Source organism: Macrosteles quadrilineatus, unplaced genomic scaffold, assembly GCF_028750875.1.
Source record: "Macrosteles quadrilineatus isolate MER2022 unplaced genomic scaffold, UCM_ALF_1.0 Scaffold_73__1_contigs__length_606889, whole genome shotgun sequence".
Classification (NCBI taxonomy): domain Eukaryota; kingdom Metazoa; phylum Arthropoda; class Insecta; order Hemiptera; family Cicadellidae; genus Macrosteles; species Macrosteles quadrilineatus.
In genome coordinates, this window is record NW_026542666.1 from 224,678 (window position 1) to 247,974 (window position 23,297).

The 23,297-nt window shown below is 34.8% G+C and overlaps 1 protein-coding gene across 3 annotated transcripts; it reads right to left on the reverse strand.

Moving 5' to 3' along the window:
- Positions 1-1,731: 1,731 nt before the first annotated feature.
- Positions 1,732-22,590, reverse strand: LOC128981981 (mannose-6-phosphate isomerase-like). Of its 3 annotated transcripts, none has more exons than XM_054401006.1 (7): positions 22,481-22,590; positions 20,639-20,959; positions 10,204-10,345; positions 9,644-9,817; positions 6,921-7,088; positions 3,121-3,323; positions 1,732-2,582 (listed from the first exon to the last, which is right to left on the reverse strand). In XM_054401006.1, the coding sequence occupies exons 2-7, from the start codon at positions 20,954-20,956 to the stop codon at positions 2,364-2,366; spliced, it is 1,224 nt and encodes a 407-aa protein (XP_054256981.1). In that variant the 5' UTR covers positions 20,957-20,959; positions 22,481-22,590; the 3' UTR covers positions 1,732-2,363. The 3 variants fall into 3 exon arrangements, with proteins under 3 accessions (XP_054256981.1, XP_054256982.1, XP_054256980.1); XM_054401007.1 differs by having other exon boundaries at positions 3,121-3,296; positions 22,387-22,582; XM_054401005.1 differs by having other exon boundaries at positions 22,387-22,581.
- Between the last annotated feature and the right edge of the window lie 707 nt (positions 22,591-23,297).

A 23,297-nucleotide genomic window follows, 5' to 3' on the forward strand; every position in this document is an offset into this window, starting at 1 on the left:
TGTTGACTTTTAATACACTTGTGTTTACAAGCCCAAGAGTTTCAATTTTAATTTTTAAGTCTGCTTAGAACAATTTATCTTTTTAGGCAAAGTTTCAATTAATTTTACTGTGAATTCAGATGTCCATACTAACATAACCGGTAATTTTAGCTAAAAATTATACAAATTAAATTTTATGTAAGCCATGTCATATTATTTTTACTAAAGCTAGACATTTAAGGATATAAATAATACTTCTCAATAACAATTTTATGAAAATTTATTTTTTTGTTCAATATAAACAAATTACATGATAAAAAGTAAACATATACCATAAAATAGCCTTAATTCTTTTGTGATATTATAAACTCTAAAAATATCACTAACTCCTGTTAAATATCAGTTAACAATAAAAAGAAAATAATAAACAACTACGTCATCTAGGATAACCTTTAAGTTTCTTTGGAATGTCAACAGAAGTGTCTATGAACTATTGAGTTCTGTAGTTACACCTTACACAAAATTTATTATTTAATTAAAGTAATTAAAAATATAGTTATCAAATGTTTTATAAAAATATAACAACTTTTTTGTAAATTTTTATTACTGCTGCAATTAAACTAGAACTTTAAAAACTAGTATTGCTTTGTTTCAGAAACCGTTGACAAAATTAGTTAAAGTTCGTCTTTGTGGTAGATGTCATGTAAACCATCAAATTAAATTAGTTCAAATCAATGACAATTTTTCTATCCATAAATTAAATATTCTTTTACAGTACTGGTAACCCACAAATATAAAACAAATTTAAAGTAGGAAAGACTTAATGGAATGTCTACGATCTACATCCAACTAAAAGCTTTAATTATTATAAATTAAACTCGAAGTGCAGAAAATTAACATTAAATTTTCTAATTATTACACATAAATTTGATCTATCAAAGTCAAATTACTTAAACCCATTCTTCCACAGGATATTAAATGCTTTATAAATGCAAAATAAAATAAATAACCGTCAACTAACTGCCTAGTATCCTTTATAAATCATACTTAAGTCTGGAAAACTGTAGGCGTAACTAAAGATACAAAAAAGAAAGACAGAGAAGAGATAATGTAATCATTACAACAACAGTTGAAGCTAAGGACACACCCATTCATTTGTAAGCATTTAGGTAAACCATAAAAACTGACATTAAACACATCAAAATGAACTATGTTTTGTAGGTGGTATTATATTACAAAATGAATCAAATAAATCCTTTACTTACATTACAAACACTCTTCAACTTAGATTTCTATAATCCGATAAATCAGACCTTTAAAAAAGAACAATTTATTTACCGTAAACAAACTTCCTGTAAACACTGTAGCGTTTAAATAAGATAACTAATAACTGAGGGTTCAGACTGTTAAATTGCTAACTTTGGTGTTTAAATTCATCTTGTTTGACTAGAGAGAAAACTAAAACAGTCTGTTGGAAGGTTAACAAACACTAAGTCAAATTTGAACATGTATGAGTAACATTTTACACTAAAATTTTATAAAAATAGCTTCCTTAATTTTTTTAAAACTAATTTCCTGTACATCTAACAGCTACTGGTACCCAGAGTCATGTTGAAAAACATCATGTAGCTTATTATTAGTCTTTTGCATGATAGTGTTCAGCTAGCGTATGAAAATACTAGAGTTCAGGAACTTACAAATTTATTTAAATTTGACGCTGTAACATTTCTTGATGAAATTGTAATAAAGGAATTGTCTATTGTCTATTGTCTACATAAACAGATACACATACTAAAGATATTGTATTGTGACTTTAAACTTTATCTCTCAGGTAAGCTTGGTGAACATAAAACAAGAGTTATGTCTTGTGACCTTTTAAACAAGAACACTTAATTTTGTTGAAGGAAATCCCTCCAGTATAAAAACTTGTGTCTTATTAAATTAACTCTTCACAAAATATTTTGGCAGGAGTATTTTTTAAGGATGCTAAGCTAAAAAAAATTATAACTATTTTCTACCTATCCACATTATCAACTAATCATAAAAATATGCATAACAAGTACAGTATACTTCCTCTCTTTTATCAATGACCACCAATATACGACATACATACTTCCGTCACTTAGTTCAAAGCCACACAGATAAGCCACAAATTGCTGATGAAACGCTGATCTGTACATATGCTGTTGTTCGTGTTGTATTTTTTTAGTTGTTTATGGTACTGTGGTTAACTAATTTTGCGCTCATAATGTGAAACGTATCCATTCATTTTTGTACTAACCTCAGATGGTTCGATTCATTTTAGTTCAGACGAGGTTCTAGTCCCAAGGTATCTGAATGTTATGAAGTCTACTGTACCCTGTAATTCAGAAATTCAAGTCCCACTAGAAGTTAGCCATAGCCTGGAATACGAGAAGTGAATCTGGTGAAGTGACAGAAAGCTTCAGCGTTTCTTGACTGCCGAGAAAGATGACTGATCCTCGACGAAGAATGATTGAGGGGTTGTTGACGTTGTTGGTGAATGCTTCCGCAGTCCCAGAAACAACCAGACAGATAGACGCAGACACGCGGGGAGTCAGTGTGTGTGAGCCTTGCGCAGGAACCTAAATCACAATGGAAAATGGTACAATGGTACTTTGATGCTACAGTAGAGTCCCGCAAACTCGGCGTAACGTGGATTGGAAGGGTGCCAAGTTTGTGAAATGCCGGATTATTGGGAACTAGGGTTAAAAATAAGATCAATACAATTTTAAAGCTTTTCAACCGCCTTTTTTATATAACAAGCCAGTATTAAGTGATCAGATATAGTACAACAAATCCTTGGTACAGAGTTGTGAATTATATGACTTGACCTGGCTTGAGTCAATGTTTAACTCGGACTCAAAAAATCACTAATTATCTTAGCCAGGTGATGGCCGAGTTTTCCAGACTGCCGGGTTATCGAGTGCCGAGTTTGCGGGATTCTACTGTAATTGAACTATTTGAACCCTAAAAAACTGTCCACACTAAATGTAAGGAGTGTGTGATGTGTAAAAAAAAAACTTTAACTATTTTAAATTTTAAATCAAATTTTCCCACAAATCTCAAAGACTTCACCAAATTAAATTATTTACCAAAAAATATCTTATCCATTTTACTCACACAAATTACAGCGACCGCAAAGTCAGGCACTGGTGGTCGGAACACAGAGGTGAACTGGTCCTCAGTCTGTCCTGGGAACAGCTTGTTGTCAGCTGGCTCACAGATGTACGACAGCAGACGACACAACGTCGGGACGTCTTTCAACTTGGGTGTCAGTCCTGCACGCACGGTGTTATCTGAACATGCCATACACTCCACACAATCTGTGGGCATAAATGTTGGTAACAGTTAGGCCTACTTTCACTCTACTTTAAATTGTGATTAACGTACATGTAATTGTTGTAATAACTCCGCCAATGCAAACCTGCAAACTAAGCGGAACCATAGATAAAACATACTCCCTTAGTAGATTTCTCATCCTTAAATGGAACAGCTGAAGACAATTTTATTGTTAGTTCTGTACGGTTTATGTAGAGGTCGTGTTTTGTTTACAATTTGTTTCCCGTCATTACAGCCATTTAAAACCTTGTTTAACCAAATAATACAATCTAATCATAAACAATAACTTGTCCCCTAGTTATATAACCAAACAGTTAAGCACAAATCAAGAAATTAACCCTAAAATAATAGAAACAAAATGTCGTCGACACTAGCGCCCAGTGTGGCGTACATGAACTAGACATGAAAAACGAGCTTCAAAATTTACAATGGGATAAGAAGTCTACTTGTGTTGGTTAGTCTATGGCGGAACTCCACTTTGCCTGATCGGATGTTTACTAAAATATTGCCTTTAACATTTGAGATTCATTCCCTATTTAGATATCGTTAGTTAAATAAGAACTTAGGTTACAATTACAGCTACAGGCAAGGAAAAAGTGGTTAGTATTAATAGGAATTAATAGGGCCTAGTAGCCTATTAAATAAATAAATTTGCAAAGAATTATCAAAATATACCCATACACAAGCAAACTACAACAACAGTTAAATTATTCTTTGTAAGAACAACATGAGAATTTAAAATGTACAGTACTGTATTTTAAATTTTCCCCGTAATCTTTGAACCCTTACCGCACTGTAGACGAATATACTCGCCGAAATTCCATTTGCTCAAAGCGCTATGGACGACTATACTCGCCTTATAATACAGAGTGCAGCAGCTATTGGGGAACATCTCGAAAATCACAATAAAAAAATTCCCCCTCCTCTGATTGTTCAAAATGGCGGCGCGCTACGATTACCGGTCTCTGCTATGAGAAATGCCAGTGCTGTGGACAGACTAGAACTCACATGTGTTTAGTTAACTCAGACTCCACCGGAAACCTTATTCTCCGCTGTGACCGCTTTATTGTTATTATCTTCTATATATATAAAATCCAATGTATGTTTGTTTGTATGTTTGTATGTTTGTTTGTTTGTTTGTTTGTCCTTTATGGACTCCGAAACCGCTAGACAGATTGTAATGAAACTTTCAGGCATTATTAAGAATTATTCAAGGATGGTTTGTTTGTGGCATAATGGTGCCACATTTTGGTGACCTGGTCGTGTGAATTAAATTCCAGACCAAATCGTTCTTGTTGGAAACGTTAACTGAACACATTTATTAATACAGAGGCTCGACAATTTACCGCAATTCACAGGCCCTAAGAGCCAGCTTTGATGATTGTTTGATTAAATAATGCATTTATATCTCAGAAATATCTTGATTGTTCAACATATGAAATAATTACTATGTAAGTCAACTAGACACAACGTGAATTAACATTTGAATTAAATACGAATAACTAATGATGGAATAAATGACATATTGCGCATAACCTTTGGGTTGGAGCTCGTTCGCTGCGCTCACTTGCCTTCAGGTTAGCTCGTTCGCTACGCTAACTCGCCTCCAGGTTGAAGTTCGTTCGCTACGCTCACTCACCTTTTGGTTGCAAATTAGCTGTTGTCATAAATGTAAAAGAAATAATAGTGCTGCACCCTGTTGGTAATCCTTGTAACTTTAATGCTATTGAACATCATAGAACAGAACCAACTTGTTTAATTGAAACAGCTATTAAGATTCAATAATTCCATTTCTCATAAGGTTAACATGGGAAACTCCAGAGCCACTGGGGCGGAGCCCGAAAGGATTTTTGAAATAAGAATATGCCTATATGTTAATCGGGAATGTGAGCTATCATCATGCCAAATTTCAGCCCAATCCGACCAGTATTTTTCGAGTTTACTTTTCCCATACACACATACAGCAACCACCTCTTTTTTATAATAGTATAGATTTTTAAGAAATGTAGTAAATGTTTTAATTAGACAATAAAAATCACTGTTTATCCACAATATACCAGATAGGTAGCAGATTTAGAACTCTTTTTCCGCACACGGGCTTACGCCTATGCGGAAAAATATATTTCTTTTTAATTTATATCTGTTTATTGTATTGTTTATATTTTGGAAATAAACGATTTGATAAAAATTCCTCGATAGAGTAGATAACCTTTCTGTTCAAAAAATCGGTCAATACATTTTTCAGTGACTTAATAGGCAAGTTGCGTACATTTTCAGGGAGGGCATTGAAAAGTTTGGGTTGTAAATATTTATAGCTGCGCTGTGTTGAGGCCAGTCTTAATGATGGTAACTCTAAATTATTCCTTAGTCTGGTGTAATAATTGTGAGTTAATGAGCGAGATGAGAATTGTTCAATATTTGTTTTTACAAAAATGATATTCTGCAAAATGTACACACTTGGTAAAGTGAGAATTTTGTATTCAGGAAAAAAGGTCTTACAACTAACTCTACTTTTTATGCCAGCTAGGATACGGATTGCTTTTTTCTGTTTTTTAAAAACGTTAACTGCCCCGCTACTACTGCCCCACAAAATTACCCCATAAACTAAGTGACAATGAAAGAATGCATAATAAACATTAATTAACATACATAAACTAACATGATTTTTTAACCTCCTGAGCAGAAACAAAGAGTTACTTAACCTTGCAACAACCATTTCAGTATGACTACCCCAAGATAACTGACTACAGTCTAATATGATTCCTAGCAGTTTAGCATTTGATACTTCAGATACAAGATTTGTCTGTGAAAAAAATAATTGAAACAGTTTTGTCATTGTTTACTGAAAATTTATTTGCCTTAAACCAACCGTGTGACCGGTGTGTGTACTGTGACCGTGTGTGTTCGGTTGGCAGTGTGACCGGTCAAAAACAAAAACCGATATACAGGGTGTCACACGAAGAGGTTTATATTTTTGAATGAATATACCAGACATGTTGAACATTATCATGAGTAAGCAGTAAGATTAGCTATGATTTTTATGGGAAAAATCGCTAAAGTTGCACTTTAAAACTTTTGAACCACAGTTTTTACAACAATTAGGGTTGTAACATTTTGTTTAAAGTTAAAAGAACTGTAACATATTAAATCTCCATCAAAACCAGCTGAGCCGTTTTTTTGGAAATCCGATTATTACGTTATTTTATAGGTTTTTGTGTAAAACACACAATGAAAAATTGTTTAAACATTTATAGTGATACCATGGATTAGTAGGTACCTACTACCTACATAACAAATTTCATCAAAATTGAACCACAGTTGTTGTCTGTAGTTATGTAGCCAACATCCACACAGACATGTTTTTGAAAAAAACTTTTTTAAGTTCAGGAAGATTCAAAACACCCCTTTTTAGTGATTATGGAGATATTGCCACCAAAATTCTAGGGGGAGAAACTAATAAGACATTTTTAAATAACCCCCATTGGATACTTCACCAATGGGTTTTGATAACTCATCATTATCATCAATTGAGAAGGGAAATTTGAAAAATTTACAACTACATGCAAGATTTTTTAACACACCTCCGTACAGGTAAGCGTGTATCTCGTTGGCTGAGAGATACAGAGCTTCTCCAGGCCTCAGCTTCATGTAGTTGAACAAATAAGGTCCAAACACTCCTATATCACCAGGGAACTGCCCGTGCAGTCTTTCTACCAGGTCTGCTAAGTGGGAGTCTCTTGACGACTCCTCTGTAACAGAGACACTTTGTAAAACAAAAGGCACTGGCACTAAAATAATTTAATTCATAAGATTCTCCTTAACCCCCAAAGCCTAAGGATAGGAAGGAATTTGGAAATAGAAGCCAAATGATATATATCAGCCATCAAGAATAACATACCATAACAAAACCTTTAGCCTAACTTTACAGCTATTTATGCGAGCATGACTCAACTAAATTGGTTTGTTAACCAAGTTTTTTTTCTTATTCCTGAAAACCAGAATAGAGTAAAACATGAGTGAAATTTTTAGAAAAACCTTTTTATGTTTGAGGGCTGACTTGTCAATACAATAAACCATAGCTATACTGGTTAGGTGGTTATTACATTTATCAGTAACAAAGATAGGTTTGTGGTAAAAGAAAAGGTAGCCTATTCTTGGTAAAGAGCTTTGCTTTGGACAAAAATAAGTTTGTGTCTTCACACTTAACATTTATACATTTATCTGGAGGAATTGTCTGAATTATATTACATTTTGTGCACTTTAAAAAAATGGATTAGGCTATCCTTAACACGTTTGCAGCGGTCGTCAATGGCCGGCCGCAACCCGGTGGCAGCAGCAGCCAATGCGCTGCGAAGATGAGTGCATAAAATTGTTTAAATTTAGTTTCGTCCAATAGGAGAAACATATTTAACATGTACTGCGTTTCAGTTGTTTTGGAAGTAGTTTTACAAGAAAAGAACCCAACAGATAGCAGCACTAAACAGTAGGCTCTCAGTATGTCCAAAAATGGAGGGAAAAAGCAGGGATGAAAAATCTATATAGACCATAGAAAAATATCGCAAAAAGGCATCAAGCGTAATTTTAAGGTTCTAGGTTTTTTCCCCATGCGTCACTAGGCCTACAGTAGTTTTATAATTATTCCATTCCATTTCACTAAATCCAAGCCAAAATCCCAAACTACACTGAATTTGAAACAATCCCTTACAAAGACAAAATTGTCGTATCTGAAACGAATTATATTAAATCAAGTTGAAAACTGGCACAATACGCAGCAATCGTAAACAACGATCACCATGCGAGGCTGAGCTCACACTGAAGCAAGGTTGTTACAACATTTCCTGCCCCGTGCCAGTGGTGCCGTTGCGGCTGGACGATAATTCCCGACTAACACACTGAACGTGTTAAGAAAAAGATTTATTGTGTGTTTGATGGTTTAACTCTAAAATTAATCAATTCTCTAGACCAAAACCATTTAAAAAAGGTAACTTAATTTTTGTATGGATTAGTTAAATACTGCAGTACACCATCCCCTGTTCTTCCATAGAGTAATTTCGGGGTAGTGAGGATCTTTTAAGTAAAGAAAATACTGATGCAGCGATGACATTCTGTAACATCCAGTGAGGATTAACGTCCGGAGTACTACGACTATCCGCAGTATTATCCTGATAATTAGACCAATTCGTTAATACCAAGGCAAAAATGTGGTTCGGATTCCACTATAAACTGTAGGTCCCTTAGTTGCCATTCGCTGTATGGGCTATTAATTAACAGCTGTGTCTAAGGAATGTCGGCCTTAGTCACTAACAAGACTACAAGATCGCGCCACTCATCCTACACTCATCTCCATTCATACTTGGCTTAAAATACCTACTATGTATGGTCGCCATTTCATCAAACAGTATTAACAGTATTAACAAGCCAATTTAAGTTGAAACCCCTTTAAACATTAAATAAATACCCTACCAACGGTGAATTAAAATAACTTATACAACAACAAAAAATATTATAACCAGAGGTATACCAGCCAGAGATTTTTGGCCCACAGTTGTGAAGACATCATCGTCTTTAGCGATCACACAAAATCATGAATATCTTTCTCAGTCATGGAAACGTCATCACTGTCTCATCTGCGTTATTGGCAAAATCTTAAATATTGCTCAGTGGTAAGGTAACACAAAAAGTTATAATCTTCTTCTGCTACCAAGTTCACTCCCAGTTGTGTAGACATCATTATTGCCTCCCACATTGGACATTATCATCGTCTTACACTACAGGATTAGGCTACAGCAAAATTATGAAATTTTTCCGCAGTTTGTGAAGACATTGTCATGGTGTCCTTGGGTCACAGAAAAATCCTGAATATCGCTCAGCAGTAACAGAAATGTTATCATCGTCTTCTGTGATCGCAAAAATATTCTGATCTGGGGTCGTTTAGGCACCATGATTGTCTTCCATGGTCACGGAAATGACATCAGCATCATGCATGATCACGGCAAAACCAGTAATCTTACGTCCAAAAGATCTTCATAAACATGTTGGGTTTTGGTATCAATCTCCTTATCGAAATTTGACGATTGATCCTCTTGACATTGATACAAATTTCTAAGCAGGCCTATAGGTGGTATAAAAGATCAACTAGGCCACCTCTAATTTACATGCCAAGACTAATTTAATAATAATAGGAGGAGAGACCTCACAAAGAAGACCCAGGTCACAGAAAAGTGATTTGCAATTATTTCTATAGTTAGGCTATTTACTACCCTGCGTGTACCTTGGTACTTTTAATTTGCACTAAATCACTTACCAAGAGATGAAATCCTGTTTGACAGTGATGAAAGTGCAGATTGTACTTCATCTTCTGATTTGGTCATAAGTGATTGGAAACAGACTTTAAGAGCGTCTTGCTGACGGTCTTCACTGCATGTCATCAACACGTCAACATTGTCCTGTCCCATGCAACTTCTCAGTTCGGGAATACCTGAGGGGAAGTCCACGAGAAGATTTACTTATTCTTTGTCAATTGTAGTAGAGGGTAGGAAAAACTCCTTTAATTCCTAGGTATGAATGACTGGTACTAGAAAGTATTCTAGACGTATTTAGACATAATTACTGCATTGCACTAAGGATTGTTTGTTAATTTAACAGATAGGTAGCCTAAATTTTTACCACCATGCAAAAATGTAGGCCTAATGCGATTTAACTTAAAAACGTTTTCCAAAAGGGAAATTTTCAGTACTATTTCAATGGTAAATTTGATCATAAAAACACATTTAGTAAGTTTAGAGCTTGAGTATGAGACATTAATTTTATTATTAAACTCTAGAAGTTGAGGATGCTGGTATGAGTATAGGTATGTTAACTTACGGTCCAAGAACTGCTTGATTTCATCCAATGGACGAAAGCCACAAAGAGCTTCAAAATCAGTCAAAGCAACTGCCATTTCAGGTTTGTGATTTGGATCTTTGTAGATGTCTGGAAAGAGTTGATGCAACTCCTCCGCCTCCCACTAAATATCAAAAGGCAGTATAAATTGTTAATCAGAACAATGAACAAGGCAAAAATAATTGTAGGCTACATTGGCTTGATGAAAGCAAAATTGGATAAATCAAGGAACACATTTGTCTACAGCTGTATGAACATGTAGGTTTATTGTTCCTGCTTCTTCTTCCCTGCTCCAACAATTGATTTAATGCGCAAAAGCATTTACGAAAAGAAGGTTTATTTGCAAACAAAATAATACCCATCGTGGATGGGACAGTGACAGCGAGGGACACACACCATATGGACAGTTTTTCAGGTTTTTCAACCCATGCTTTGCCTTCAATAAATTTAGCAGTTCAGTGCAATTCACTAGGAAATAATGTAACTGATGGTAAATCCACTTCAACTGATACAAGTAATGTACCTTTTTTAGAAAATGTAGTAAAACCCGTAGTAAATGCAAGTTGAAACAATGTAATAGAAAAAAATAATGATAGTCCTTTAGATACTGTTTGTTTTAAAGATAATAAAAATGTTTGGTTGATGCATTTTAACATACAGGGTGGTATAACATTCAAGATTAATATGTTAAAAATTTTTTTAGAAAATACAAACATTGATATTGTGTGCTTAAATGAGCATTTTCTGGATACAGCTAATGTTAACCTCCTGAATACATTGGTAAATTATAAACTAGCAACATACTTTTGTAGATCACAGGGTACTCATGGTGGTACATGTATTCTTATTCGGCATAATTTAGCTTTTTTAAACAGAGATGATTTAAATATTTATTTTGAAGAAGCTGTGTTTGAGGGTTGTGCAATAGAAATACCTAGCCTAAGAAGTATTGTAATGTAATATCATTATATCGTACACCAGATAGGGCTAATATTAACAATTTTCTCTGTAAATTAGAAGCTTTGCTATTGTTGCTAAGAAAAGAACTAAAAAAAAAACAAATTTATATCGCTGGAGATTTTAACATTAGATAACTGTAGGTACCCTACTCACAAAGATTCGTTTCTTAACATAATTAGGCAATTTGGATTTAAGGAAACTTTTTTTGAGCCAACACGGATAACACCTACAACTAATACCTGTATAGATAATGTATTAATTAATATGAGAGTTGAACAACACCAAACTTTAAATATGGAATTAGGAGTATCTGACCACAGAGCTTTATTTATTACATTAGATAGTAATATTGAATTTAGTGGTGACTCTGTTGATTTTAAGAAACTAAGCTATAGTAGGTCTTTTTCAGCCAAAAAAATTTATCAGTTAATGGCTACTTTAAATGAGGAAAATTGGAATTTTAGTGAAAATAATTCAGTTCAATGTAATTTTAATGATTTTTTTTCTAGATTTAAGATGATTTTCGAGAACCATTTTCCACTAAAAACTTGTAAAGCAGGACACCGAAAAAACAACAGAAAAAAATGGGTAAATTCAGAGATTAGAGAATTAAGTGTTAGAAACAGAGAATTGCAAGCCTTAGCAAAACAATCTGATAACCATGCCTTTAAAGAGTATTGTAAAGTTTTTAAGAAAAATTTCAAAGCTGTCTGTTCTAGGGCGAAAAGAAATGCAAACACCTCTTTTATAGAGAAAGCAGACGATAAAAGTAAGGCAGTGTGGTCAGTTGTTAATGGAGAATTAGGTTTAAAGGCAACTCAAGAAAATAGCTTTTCAGACATTGTTTTCCAAAATAAGTGTTTAAAAGATGGAAATAAAATAGCTGATATTTTTAACAATAAATTTACTGACATTTGTTTAGAGAATGAGATTTCACCATCAAGGGAAATGGCAGTTAGATTTGCAATGAAAAATAATGAGTGGAGTCAAAGTTTACCAGTTTTTCACTTCAGTCCAGTAGATGAAAACCATGTTAATAAAATAATCAAATCATTGAAGAACAAGCGATCTTCAGGATGGGATGAGGTTCCTTTGTTTTTATTGAAAAAGATTGCCAATCAAGTTTCAAAACCATTAACAAACATTATAAATCAGTCACTCATTTCTGGAATATTACCTTACCAAATTAAATATGCAGAAATAAAACCATTGTTTAAAAAAGGAAGTAAATTGGATATTGACAATTATCGGCCAGTGTCCTTGCTTCCTGCATTTTCAAAGGTTTTTGAAAAAATAGCTAATAAACAAATCTTATCATTTTTTGAAGACAATAATTTATTTATCAAGGAACAATATGGATTTAGAGAAAATAAGAGCACAGTTTTAGCGATAGCAGATTTAATCAGGTGTGTATCGGAGGGCTTGGATGGATCGCAGACCACAGCTGGTGTGTTCTGCGATCTATCCAGGGCTTTTGACTGTGTGGTACACGATATTCTTCTTGATAAGTTAAAAGTTTACAACTTCTCTTCTTCCGCATTATCTTGGGTTAAGTGTTACCTATCTGGTAGACACCACAGAACTGTTATAAAAAAAAATGACATGGTTTTTAAATCTGAATGGAGGAAAGGAACGCGGGGTTGCCCCAGGGCTCAATTCTTGGTCCTATTCTGTTTTTAATCTATATAAACGATTTAGCAAAAAATTTTGATTTCAAAATTGTTCTGTATGCAGATGATGCTACAGCCATTCTTAAATCAAACAACATTTTAGATTTACAGCAAATTATTCAGAATTCCCTAACAGATTTGCAAGTGTGGTTCAAGGCCAATGGTCTTAAATTAAATAGTAGCAAAACTAATGTAATCAATTTTAGCACTACACGAAGACAGGAACAAAATCTTAATCAAATAATATTAAATGATGATCACCTTCCTATTGTAAAGTCAACAAAGTTTTTGGGTCTCGAGGTTGATGAAAAACTAAACTGGAAAACATATATTGATATTTTGAAAAAAAAATTAAATTCCCTTTGTTTTCAAATGTTTGTTCTGCAAAAAATTACTGACTTACAGACGAGATTGATTGTATATCATGCATTGTTCGCTTCTTCAATGCAGTATGGTGTTGAACTTTGGGGAGGTAGTTCAGGTATGGAATCTGTTTTTAAATTACAAAAAAAGTATCTTAGAATCATGACAAATTCTAAACCTAGAACATCCTGTAAATCTATTTTTTTAGGGAACTCAAAATTTTAACACTACCATCTATGTACATTAGTAAATGTCTGTTTTATGTCAAATCTAACTTTAATATGTTAATGGAAGATCAACACATTCACAATTATCAGACTAGGAACAGAAGTGATTTCCAGTTTCCTGTTCATAGATTAAGTTCCTTTGAAAAGTTGCCACAGTATTTTGGTAAAAAATTATATAATAAGCTACCAAACAGGATAAAGAATATTGATAATGATCATAAGTTTAAGAAAGAAGTTCAGTCCCTGCTGCTAAACAAAGTATACTATTGTGTAAATGATTTCTTATGTGACACTTTGTAATATGATGTAAATATGTAGCCTAGGCTATATAAAATTAAGGCATTTGATTAAGTTTTTGCCAACAAAACAATTGTATCAATCATGTATATTTTGCTTTTAGTTTTTAAGATGTTGACATGTCACCTGTTTTACCAGCTGTGCTGGGGAGGAAAATGTATTGTGACAAATAAAGAATCTGAATCTGAATCAGTGATTAACTAAAATCACAAGAATATGTTAACAAATTACTTTGGAGATCAAGCAAGGTTACCTAATGGGCTTATTTTATCTTGATAAAAGAAATTCAGGCCTACTGCTTATTTTTAATGATACGGTATCTCTTTGTATTATGAATGTTCCAATATATTGTGCGGTTGAATCAAAAGTATAACTCAGGGAAAAGTGAACAAACAATATTTTAAAAGTTGTAACCAATGTACCTACTTGTACTTTTCAATTATAATTCATGCTCTTAAGGGAAGGGTTTTGAGAAACTGAATTTTGTGGGAAAGTTTCTCATCAAGACCTTTCATTCAAGTTCGGTTGATGAGTGTGCTGCCTAAGGCTTCCTTAAAAGTTTGTGATCGTTATTATCATTGACCATTTCACATGCAATTGTATTGTCTATTGGGAAATAAAGCTTTGATTTGATTTGATTATGTTTATATAAGTTAAATATAAGTTATATGTCATAAGTTAAATTATCTGTGCCGACGACCAGACTCTTTATTAAAATTGAAAACACTAATGTAAAGGACAGCAGGACACAGTGTCAAATCATCAAATGATTACCTTTAATACTGTAATAGGAGGTGGTGGAAGCGCCGGGAGTTTTGTAATTGTTTACAAAACTTTGATCTTGGTACCTCTTAGAAAAAATAATTGGCTTTAATTTTTGGGGTTCTAGTAATGTGAAAAGTTTGGTTTTGTAATATATATTATTTGTAATCACCACTTTGGTGCAGTTTTTTTGGGAGTTCAGTGTGTTTTGGGACAGCAGTGAAGGGCTGAAATGTCGTTAAGGTGAAGTTTTCCAGTGTTATTTTGTGCGAGTTTATATGTTATGTGCGGGTTGCACGTGAGTTTGATATGCGTTCGTGTTTGGTTACACGAGTGTTCTAAACGTCATGTGCGGGTTGCACGTGAGTTTGATATGTGTTCGTGTTAGGTTACACGAGTGTTCTAAGCGTCATGTGCGGGTTACACTTGAGTACAATATGTGTTCGTGTTTGGTTACACGAGTGTTCTTTGCGTCATGTGCGGGTTGCACGTGAGTACAATATGTGTTCGTGTTTGGTTACACGAGTGTTCTTTGCGTCATGTGCGGGTTGCACGTGAGTACAATATGTGTTCGTGTTTGGTTACACGAGTGTTCTTTGCGTCATGTGCGGGTTACACGTGAGTACAATATGTGTTCGTGTTTGGTTACACAAGTGTTCTTTGCGTCATGTGCGGGTTGCACGTGAGTACAATATGTGTTCGTGTTAGGTTACACGAGTGTTCTTTGCGTCATGTGCGGGTTACACGTGAGTACAATATGTGTTCGTGTTTGGTTACACGAGTGTTCTTTGCGTCATGTGCGGGTTGCACGTGAGTACAATATGTGTTCGTGTTTGGTTACATGAGTGTTCTATACGTCATGTGCGGGTTGCACGTGAGTTCGATATGTGTTCGTGTTTGGTTACACGAGTGTTCTATGCGTCATGTGCAGGTTGCACGTGAGTTCGATATGTGTTCCTTGAGTTTATTGTGTGTCGTGTTTGGAAGCAAAAGAGTTATTGCGTTACGTGCTAGATGCACGAGGTATTATGTGTTGTGCTGGATGCACAGGGTTTTCATTTGTTATGTGCTGGGAGCACAAGGTGAATTCGTGTTACGTGCTGAGTGCACGAGGTACTTTTTTGCTTTATGCTAAGTGCTAGCTGCACAAGGTTTTTATTTGTTCTGTGCTGGATGCACATGTGTAATGTGTGTTTCAGATGTCGTTTGCTGTGCACAAATGTGGGTATTTGCCTGGTTAAATTTGTGTTGAATCTGGGATCTTGTAGTTCCCAGGTTTCTCGAAGATGTAATTCTGTGGTTGCAGACCTGCTATTTCCACCCTAGAGTGTATATTGTGCAAATAATGTGGCGAACATGTGTGTTAAAATTAGTATGTTTCAGCTCTTTATGCGCGGTAGGTGCAGTGAATGGTGGATCAATATATATTATTTGTAGAAGTAGTTTGAGGGATAATTATTCAAAGTGTATTATCAGGGTTGGTACTGATTTTGGAAAATGAAATTCCCCGACTTTTCCAGGTTTTCCAGGCTGATATTATACTTTTTCCAGGTATACCGTAAGACGATATCAAATAGTCAGAATCAAGAATTATTAGAAAAAATGTAGGCCTAAATAGTTTACTCATAAAACCAATAAGAAAAGAATTAAACATCTGGAATCTGGAAAAGTAAGAGTACCAGCTAACTTAACCTCACACTTTATGTTCTACTTGGCCTTGACTTGACACTGGCAGATAGACAATAGGCCTACGGTGCTTCTGATTGACTGATATGTATATCGATATTTTGCTTGTGATATCATCGGTTTATATCGGAAGAAACATGTGATATTGGAAAAATAACTACCATGCTTGTACCGGAGACAAAAAGTAGTACCAAACTAAACTATTAAATGTTTCAACTAAAAGGATAAATATTTTTTTTAGTGAAGTTGTTTTTAGTTTGTTAAAGGTTGAATCAGTATTGGTATAAATTCAATGAGGAATTGTATTCAGTATCGTATTGAAATTGAAACGATTAATGTAGGCCTATCCTTCCGTGCATTACGGTACTAACTAGCTCGGTGCGTTCAATTAAAGCCAGTAATCAGAGGGTGTTGATAGAATGTCTGTCGATGTTCGATGTTTTTTATATCAATGGTAGGTTCACGATGTTTTTGTTACATCCGATGTTTTTGTCAAACTTTGATGTTTTTGACCAAGTATTGAGACGTAGATGCAAAATGTAGCATATATGCTACATTTTGCATCTATGTCTATCTGTAAAAAATGTAGGTTTTCAAGGGAAATTCCAGATTTTTTCCAAAATTCCCTGACTTTTCCCTGACTTTTCCAGACCAACAAAATTCCCTGACTTTTCCAGGTTTTCCAGGTTTTCCCTGACCGTACCAACCCTGATTATGGTGTACTGTTTTAGAAATATATTTGAGTTTAAACATTAATTTGGTAGTAATTTTTTTTTTTCAGATGGGGATTGTTACGAATGTTTAATACTGTTAATGATTATAGTAGGTGTTTATATGTTGATATTTCAGAGTATAGCACGAGCAAAGTTGCGGTGAGAGAAGTCAGCATGTTTGTAGGCTGAGGAATGCTGAGCGTGGTGTAAATGGCCTCTCTGTGACCTGACCTTACTGACTGCTGACCGTGTTTTGTTACAATGTTTACCTTTTAATACTGATGCTCTAGAGTTTGCTTTGGGAAATCAGCAATGCATGAATGTTTTATTTTGGGAACAAATTTTTGTTTTTACAGGTGATAGATTGTTGGAGAAATTTTAAAAGGGAAATTGGTTTTGCTTACGGGTTAGATTGTAACGATTTGGGCCCAAATCATTTTTTCCAGCAATCTTTTTTTTATGCATTTTCATTGGAAAATTATATATGCCGTTTTTAAGTGCATTTTTGAAATAACACATTGTAGCTAAAATTTAACTTGTTTTTAATATGTAAGCAAACATAATTTCACTCAATGTTGTGAGGAGAAATGACCAAAATGTTGGTAAACCTTTAAACATAAATTATGTAAGCTATATTGAATAGGGTAGTTTGAAAATTTTAAACTATTATTTTGACAATGATAAATTGTGTTTGTGTTTTAAAAATGCTATGGGAAAGTCTAATTGTATTGAAAAACTAGCTGTGTACCCGTTCTACGCACGGGGATCTTATAATATTCTGTTGAAACCTTCTTATATAACGAACAGCAGTTGGTTTGCATATTTTAAGATATGCTGGCCAAACTATTATACATAGCTTCATTTTATGTTGTTTTTTGTTGTTCCGGATCGGTATGACAATCAATAAAAGGTTAAATTACCTCTGTGTCTGCCGGTCGATCCTATAACGGTAGGCTTACTTTTATTTTTACTATCTGATCTCGTTTGCATGGCTCAATCACGTCCTGGTTGAAGTTCGTTCGCTACGCTCACTCACCTGTATGTTGGAGCTCGTTCGCTGCGCTCACTTTCCTTCAGGTTAGCTCGTTCGCTACGCTCACTTGCCTTCAGGTTAGCTCGTTCGCTACGCTCACTCGCCTCCAGGTTGCAAATTAGCTGTTGTCATAAATGTAAAAGAAATAATAGTGCTAGTGCTGCACCCTGTTGGTAATCCTTGTAACTTTAATGCTATTGAACATCACAGAACAGAACCAACTTGTTTAATTGAAACAGCTGTTAAGATTCAATAATTTCATTTCTCATAAGGTTAACATGGGCTTCCAGAAATTCCACGTCAAAAATCGACAAAAACTTGATTTTCAAGGGTTTACTGTTAAATATCTAACTGTCTCATATTCGATGAAATACGTCTAAAACCATCTCATATATGTATAGTATTTGGAAAATAAGTTTCAGGCGGGACAGTGCTATAGTTATTGAGGAGTAGTTGTAATAAAGTGCGTATTTTAGCGTTACCAAGAGAATGACAGATAGACAGACAGACAGACAGACAGACAGACAGACAGAAATTGAGATAAGGTTTGATTCGGTTTCTCTGACCTATGAAATGTAAAAATAACCAAAAAGTTCATTATTCTAAGCAATGTACAGACAAAACTCTAATTTTATTTATATAGATGATTTTGTTTTGTTTTTTCTTTGTTTATACTATTTTAGGGATAAATTGTATCATATTTCACAAAGGTGGCAACTGTATTGGGAAATAATGTTTTGAATTTTGCAATAGTTTCCTCTAGTAAAATTAACAGTCTGGCAAATTTTGAAGACAAGACGGATTATGTATTAAAAGAGTATTTTATTGAGATATATTTTGGTTTTTAGATTTTTAATTATCAGGGACTTCAGTGGGAGACAAATTGTTTACGGTATTTTATTTTTGATTCAGACTTAAATTGCAAAGTACCAGATATGAGAGACAACTGTTAAACTATTCCTTGTTTCGGATGCTTTAAAAGGCCATACTTGAAGAGTTAAAAGTAAACCAATCAGAAATTATATAGGCCTATAATGTTTTGCTATTTAATCGTATAGGCCTATGATTTGTTAAGGTAACACATTCCAAACACTTCTCTTAGTTTCAATAATTTTTGTTTTAATGTTGGTTGTTTTGTTTTGTTCTAAATGTGAGTTTGAGAATTTCTTTAAAAGTCTAGGGTGTTTTTTTTATAAATTGTATGTTGTATTTGTGAGTTATATGTTCGTGTAGGCTTCCTATTTACCTATCCCCACTGACCAACTGTAGACAAGGCTACAAGAACTTCATGATTTGCCGTGTTATCTTCAACATTGTGATCGGAGGAAGAGACTTTGTCAAACTCAATGAAAACTGGGGAAACGCAGCTGGGGGCAAGGGCTTTTAAGAAGAGGAGAACTTCAGGCTGCAGTACACTCAATCAATGGCAAAGGCAGTCCAACTTTATCGTCAACCAAAGTCGATTCATCATCAATGCTGTCAAAGAACGCTGGATGGACTACAGACTATAGACACCGAAGTGGGAGACATCGCAGAAGACATGGCTGTGGTCAAACATCTGAAGACCAACGTTCGAGGAGGCTTTATCGACGCATCTGCTGAGGAAGTCAGCGAACAGTTGGTCAGTTCTTCCCCTCCTAAACCTCATTATAATTTTATTTAGGTACAATTTGAAAGATTTTAATCAGTTTTTGTCATTAATTTTTTTTTCTCTCTCTGAGTGGATGTATCTATGTAGTTCAGACGCTGGGGACATCGTCTGGAGGAAATGGGGGGATGTAATAGGAGGGTCAAATATTGTAAAGAGGAAGTGTTTGGCAATGTTCTGTGAGTAGGCTGGTAGTGTTGTTAAACAATAACTTGTTGTGCTGACCTACTGAAAGCTGTTGCTTTAAGTAGGCCAGTGCACTTGATCAGGGGGACAGTTTTGGTGTGTAGTGTTTGTGTGGTGCACCAGAGGACGGGGTCCTGTTGGGGGAGCTGGAGCCCAAGGCCCTTGGCCTTGGGTCCAGGTAAGACAATGTAAAGGGTTTTCAAAATTGGGGTTTAGAGTCTTTTCAAAATTGGGGGTTAAGCTACTAACTAATTTATACAGTTCCAGTTTACTCTACCTTTTTGATTGTTAGTTAATCTTTGTGTTCTTTGTGTTGTTTTGAGTAATTAATAAAGTTGGGTTTTGTAAGCGAGTGCTGAGTTTCATTCCTGAGCTATGTCACCCAAAGTAGCGGTAGGTATTCCAAGAAGAATCCCTACCGTTACAATACCTATTGATAATATTGATTCATCATGATAGAACTGGTAATCTTCTGCTGGTGATGGATTAACTTTATATATATACTCAGCTATCCAGCATCATTTTTTAAGTAAATTATATGACTAAGTTTATAATTTAATCGGACTAAGTAATTTATTAATAAATTGCCCAAAGTCAAAGTGTAGGAGTTAGGAACTTAATTCAATGTTTAGGGCCCTACAGTAAGGTGAATCTTTCAGCAGTTTATGTCGAATATAAGTTGTTTTTTTGCATAGACTGTAAGGTAGGCCTAGCAACTAAAATGGAAGTTTGGTTAACTTATTACTTGGCACCTTGGTGCCTGAAGTATACTGATGTGGTTAAAAGGGCCAAAATCATCTCATTACAACAACATAGGCTACTCAATCTATACAGTGTACAGGTAGCGTTAACTAGGGAAAACCTGATCATACCTTAGAGGGATGCACTTGAATGGAAAGAGCCTTGTTAACTGATAAAACTTTGAACAGAAAGGGTAACTGTGCACCAAAAACTTTCTGAACATCTGCACCAATCAAATGAGGGTGTTCCTTCAGCCAATCGTTCAGACTCTCACCAGATGAGGCTATGAGGGATGGTCCATTAGGATGCGTTCCCATCCACAACTCTGCATATGGTGTCCTGCTGTCAATCTCAAAGGCCACATTGTTTGCTTTTGCCAATCTTGCAGCTTCACTCTCTTCGCCAACCTTTCCCCAATCATATTTCTGAAGATAACAATTCAGCTCCATGATCTGAAATGGTATTTAAACTTAGAGCCCATCTATTTTACAGCAAATTGTAAATCAAGCTAATAAAGCCTTGCCTAGTTAATTAATTTTAAGGTTATTTTAAGCCTTGACAGTTTTAATAAAAAAAATTAAGAGACGGGTACAGTTCCACAGAAAACCTGCGAAATTATTGGTTTGAATATCAATATTTTTTTGTACTAGGACGCTAGGCACAAACCCGGAATTGTTTTTCACATAACTTCAAGCTAGACGTAGGGGTTGCGACATTATCACATAGCCTGGATATTAAATCCATTGGTGATTTGGCAGAGTTTGAAACCAGTACCTCTGGAACCGAAGTCCCGGTTTGAATATAAGCCTACAGCAATTACTATAATTTGGTTTGATTATCGCTTCTATTTTTTCCCTGATGTAACTTAGGCCTAAACATCGCATTGAGTTATGATCTGTCAACGTTTTGATTGGTGTTTAATACTTTATTCTGAAATGGCAACCATCCAAATGTAGGTATTTTAAGCCAAGTATGAATGAGGATGAGTGGCGCGATCTAGTAGTCTTGTTAGTATCTTAGTCTTGTAAGACTAAGTTAACGCCCACATGTTCCTTAGACATAGCCTAATAAATGTAAACATCAAATTGAGTAAGTTAATAGTCTGTTTACATTTTTATTGATAAATTAAACTAACTCTCGTTATCCATAAGTTAGACAATTCAATCAAAAACATACCAAATATATTTTATCAACATTAACTAAGTTAAACAAACAATAACTTGACCAAAACTTTATAAGTTATGATTACCGGATAGTGTTCGAAAATGTTGGTATAGTTTCTTCCGTTTTTAGTTGTAAAAAGTTGGGATAAAACCGATGATGATAAAAAAATGTACCAACATGGTTGTGTTTGGGCTGCACTTTACTTTAGGTCCTACACTCATTCAAATGAAATTATCGATTATTCGATTGTTTCCTTCGATATATCGTTTGGTTAGTTGGATTAGGTTAATCTTACCTAACTAACCAAACGATATAACTTATCGAACAATCGATATATCGATCGATATTTTCATTCGAATGAGTGTAGGACCTAAAGTAAAGTGCAGCCGAACCAAATTATAATTGATGTAACGATAACCACATTTTGTAATTAGGCTATCCTTATGACGAGACTGATAGGCCTAGGTCTAGCATGTACCTAATTGTTGAATGGTCAAATAAATTCTTGATATTGAATAAGTTAGGCTATTGGCTATTGCTAGTTAATCTAATAATATATCGCAGGTTCTCTTTAGTATGCATGACTGTTAGTACCTATGAACAGCAAAATCTAAACATTAAACTAAACAAAATAGGCCTAGGCACTCTACTTTTAGCCTCCTTATATAAGTATGCCTATCTGTCACATGTTTATTAGGTGATATTTTATTCAAACCTTTTATCCTTTAGAGGATATTGACTTCATATGACGGTCGCTATTTTTTAAGACTAGTTTTCATTTACACGTAGCATAAATACGTAAACATTACCTTAACCTATTTATTGAACTAAAACTTTTAACTATTCCTCCAAATTTCAAAACAATTTCCAATTTCCCCATCCCATCAAAAGCTGTGTAAAGTAATCGGATAGCGCTGGGTTCACAACGATATGGTAGGCATTCGGTTAAATATCGAGCTTGTTTTCTACCGGATGACAGACATCGACTTTTAGTATCGGCATCGGCTCTGGCTGGCTCACCGCACCGGCTGCCTCGGTGGAATAGTAGGCCAGACTAAACAGGTCCGTGAAGTTGGCGTACCCATATTATTAGCGTATCCACTTTTGATCATACCAATCGTTAGTTCTCGATAGTTCCCAAATTTTTTCGATAGTTCTCAAAAAATAAAAAAAGTTATAGACAATAATAAGTGGGTACGCTAACTTCACACTTCCGGGTTCTAGCGCGCGCCGTTTTCTGGTGAGAAATGTTTACATCTATATATCAATCGTTAGTTCTTCGTTAGTCCTCGATAGTTCCCAAATTTTTTCGTTAGTTCTCAAAAAATAAAAAAGTTACGAGGCATACAAAGTGGGTACGCTAACTTCACAATTGTACAATTTCCAGCGGGCACAGTTTTTTTACTATAATTGTCTATATCTATATACCAATCGTTAGTTCTTCGTTAGTTCTCGATAGTTCTCCAATATTTACGTTAGTTCTCAAAAAATAAAAAAGTTACGAGGCATACAAAGTGGGTACGCTAACTTCACAATTGTACAATTTCCAGCGGGCACAGTTTTCTGACTATAAATGCTTATATCTATTTACCAATCGTTAGTTCTTCGTTAGTTCTCGATAGTTCT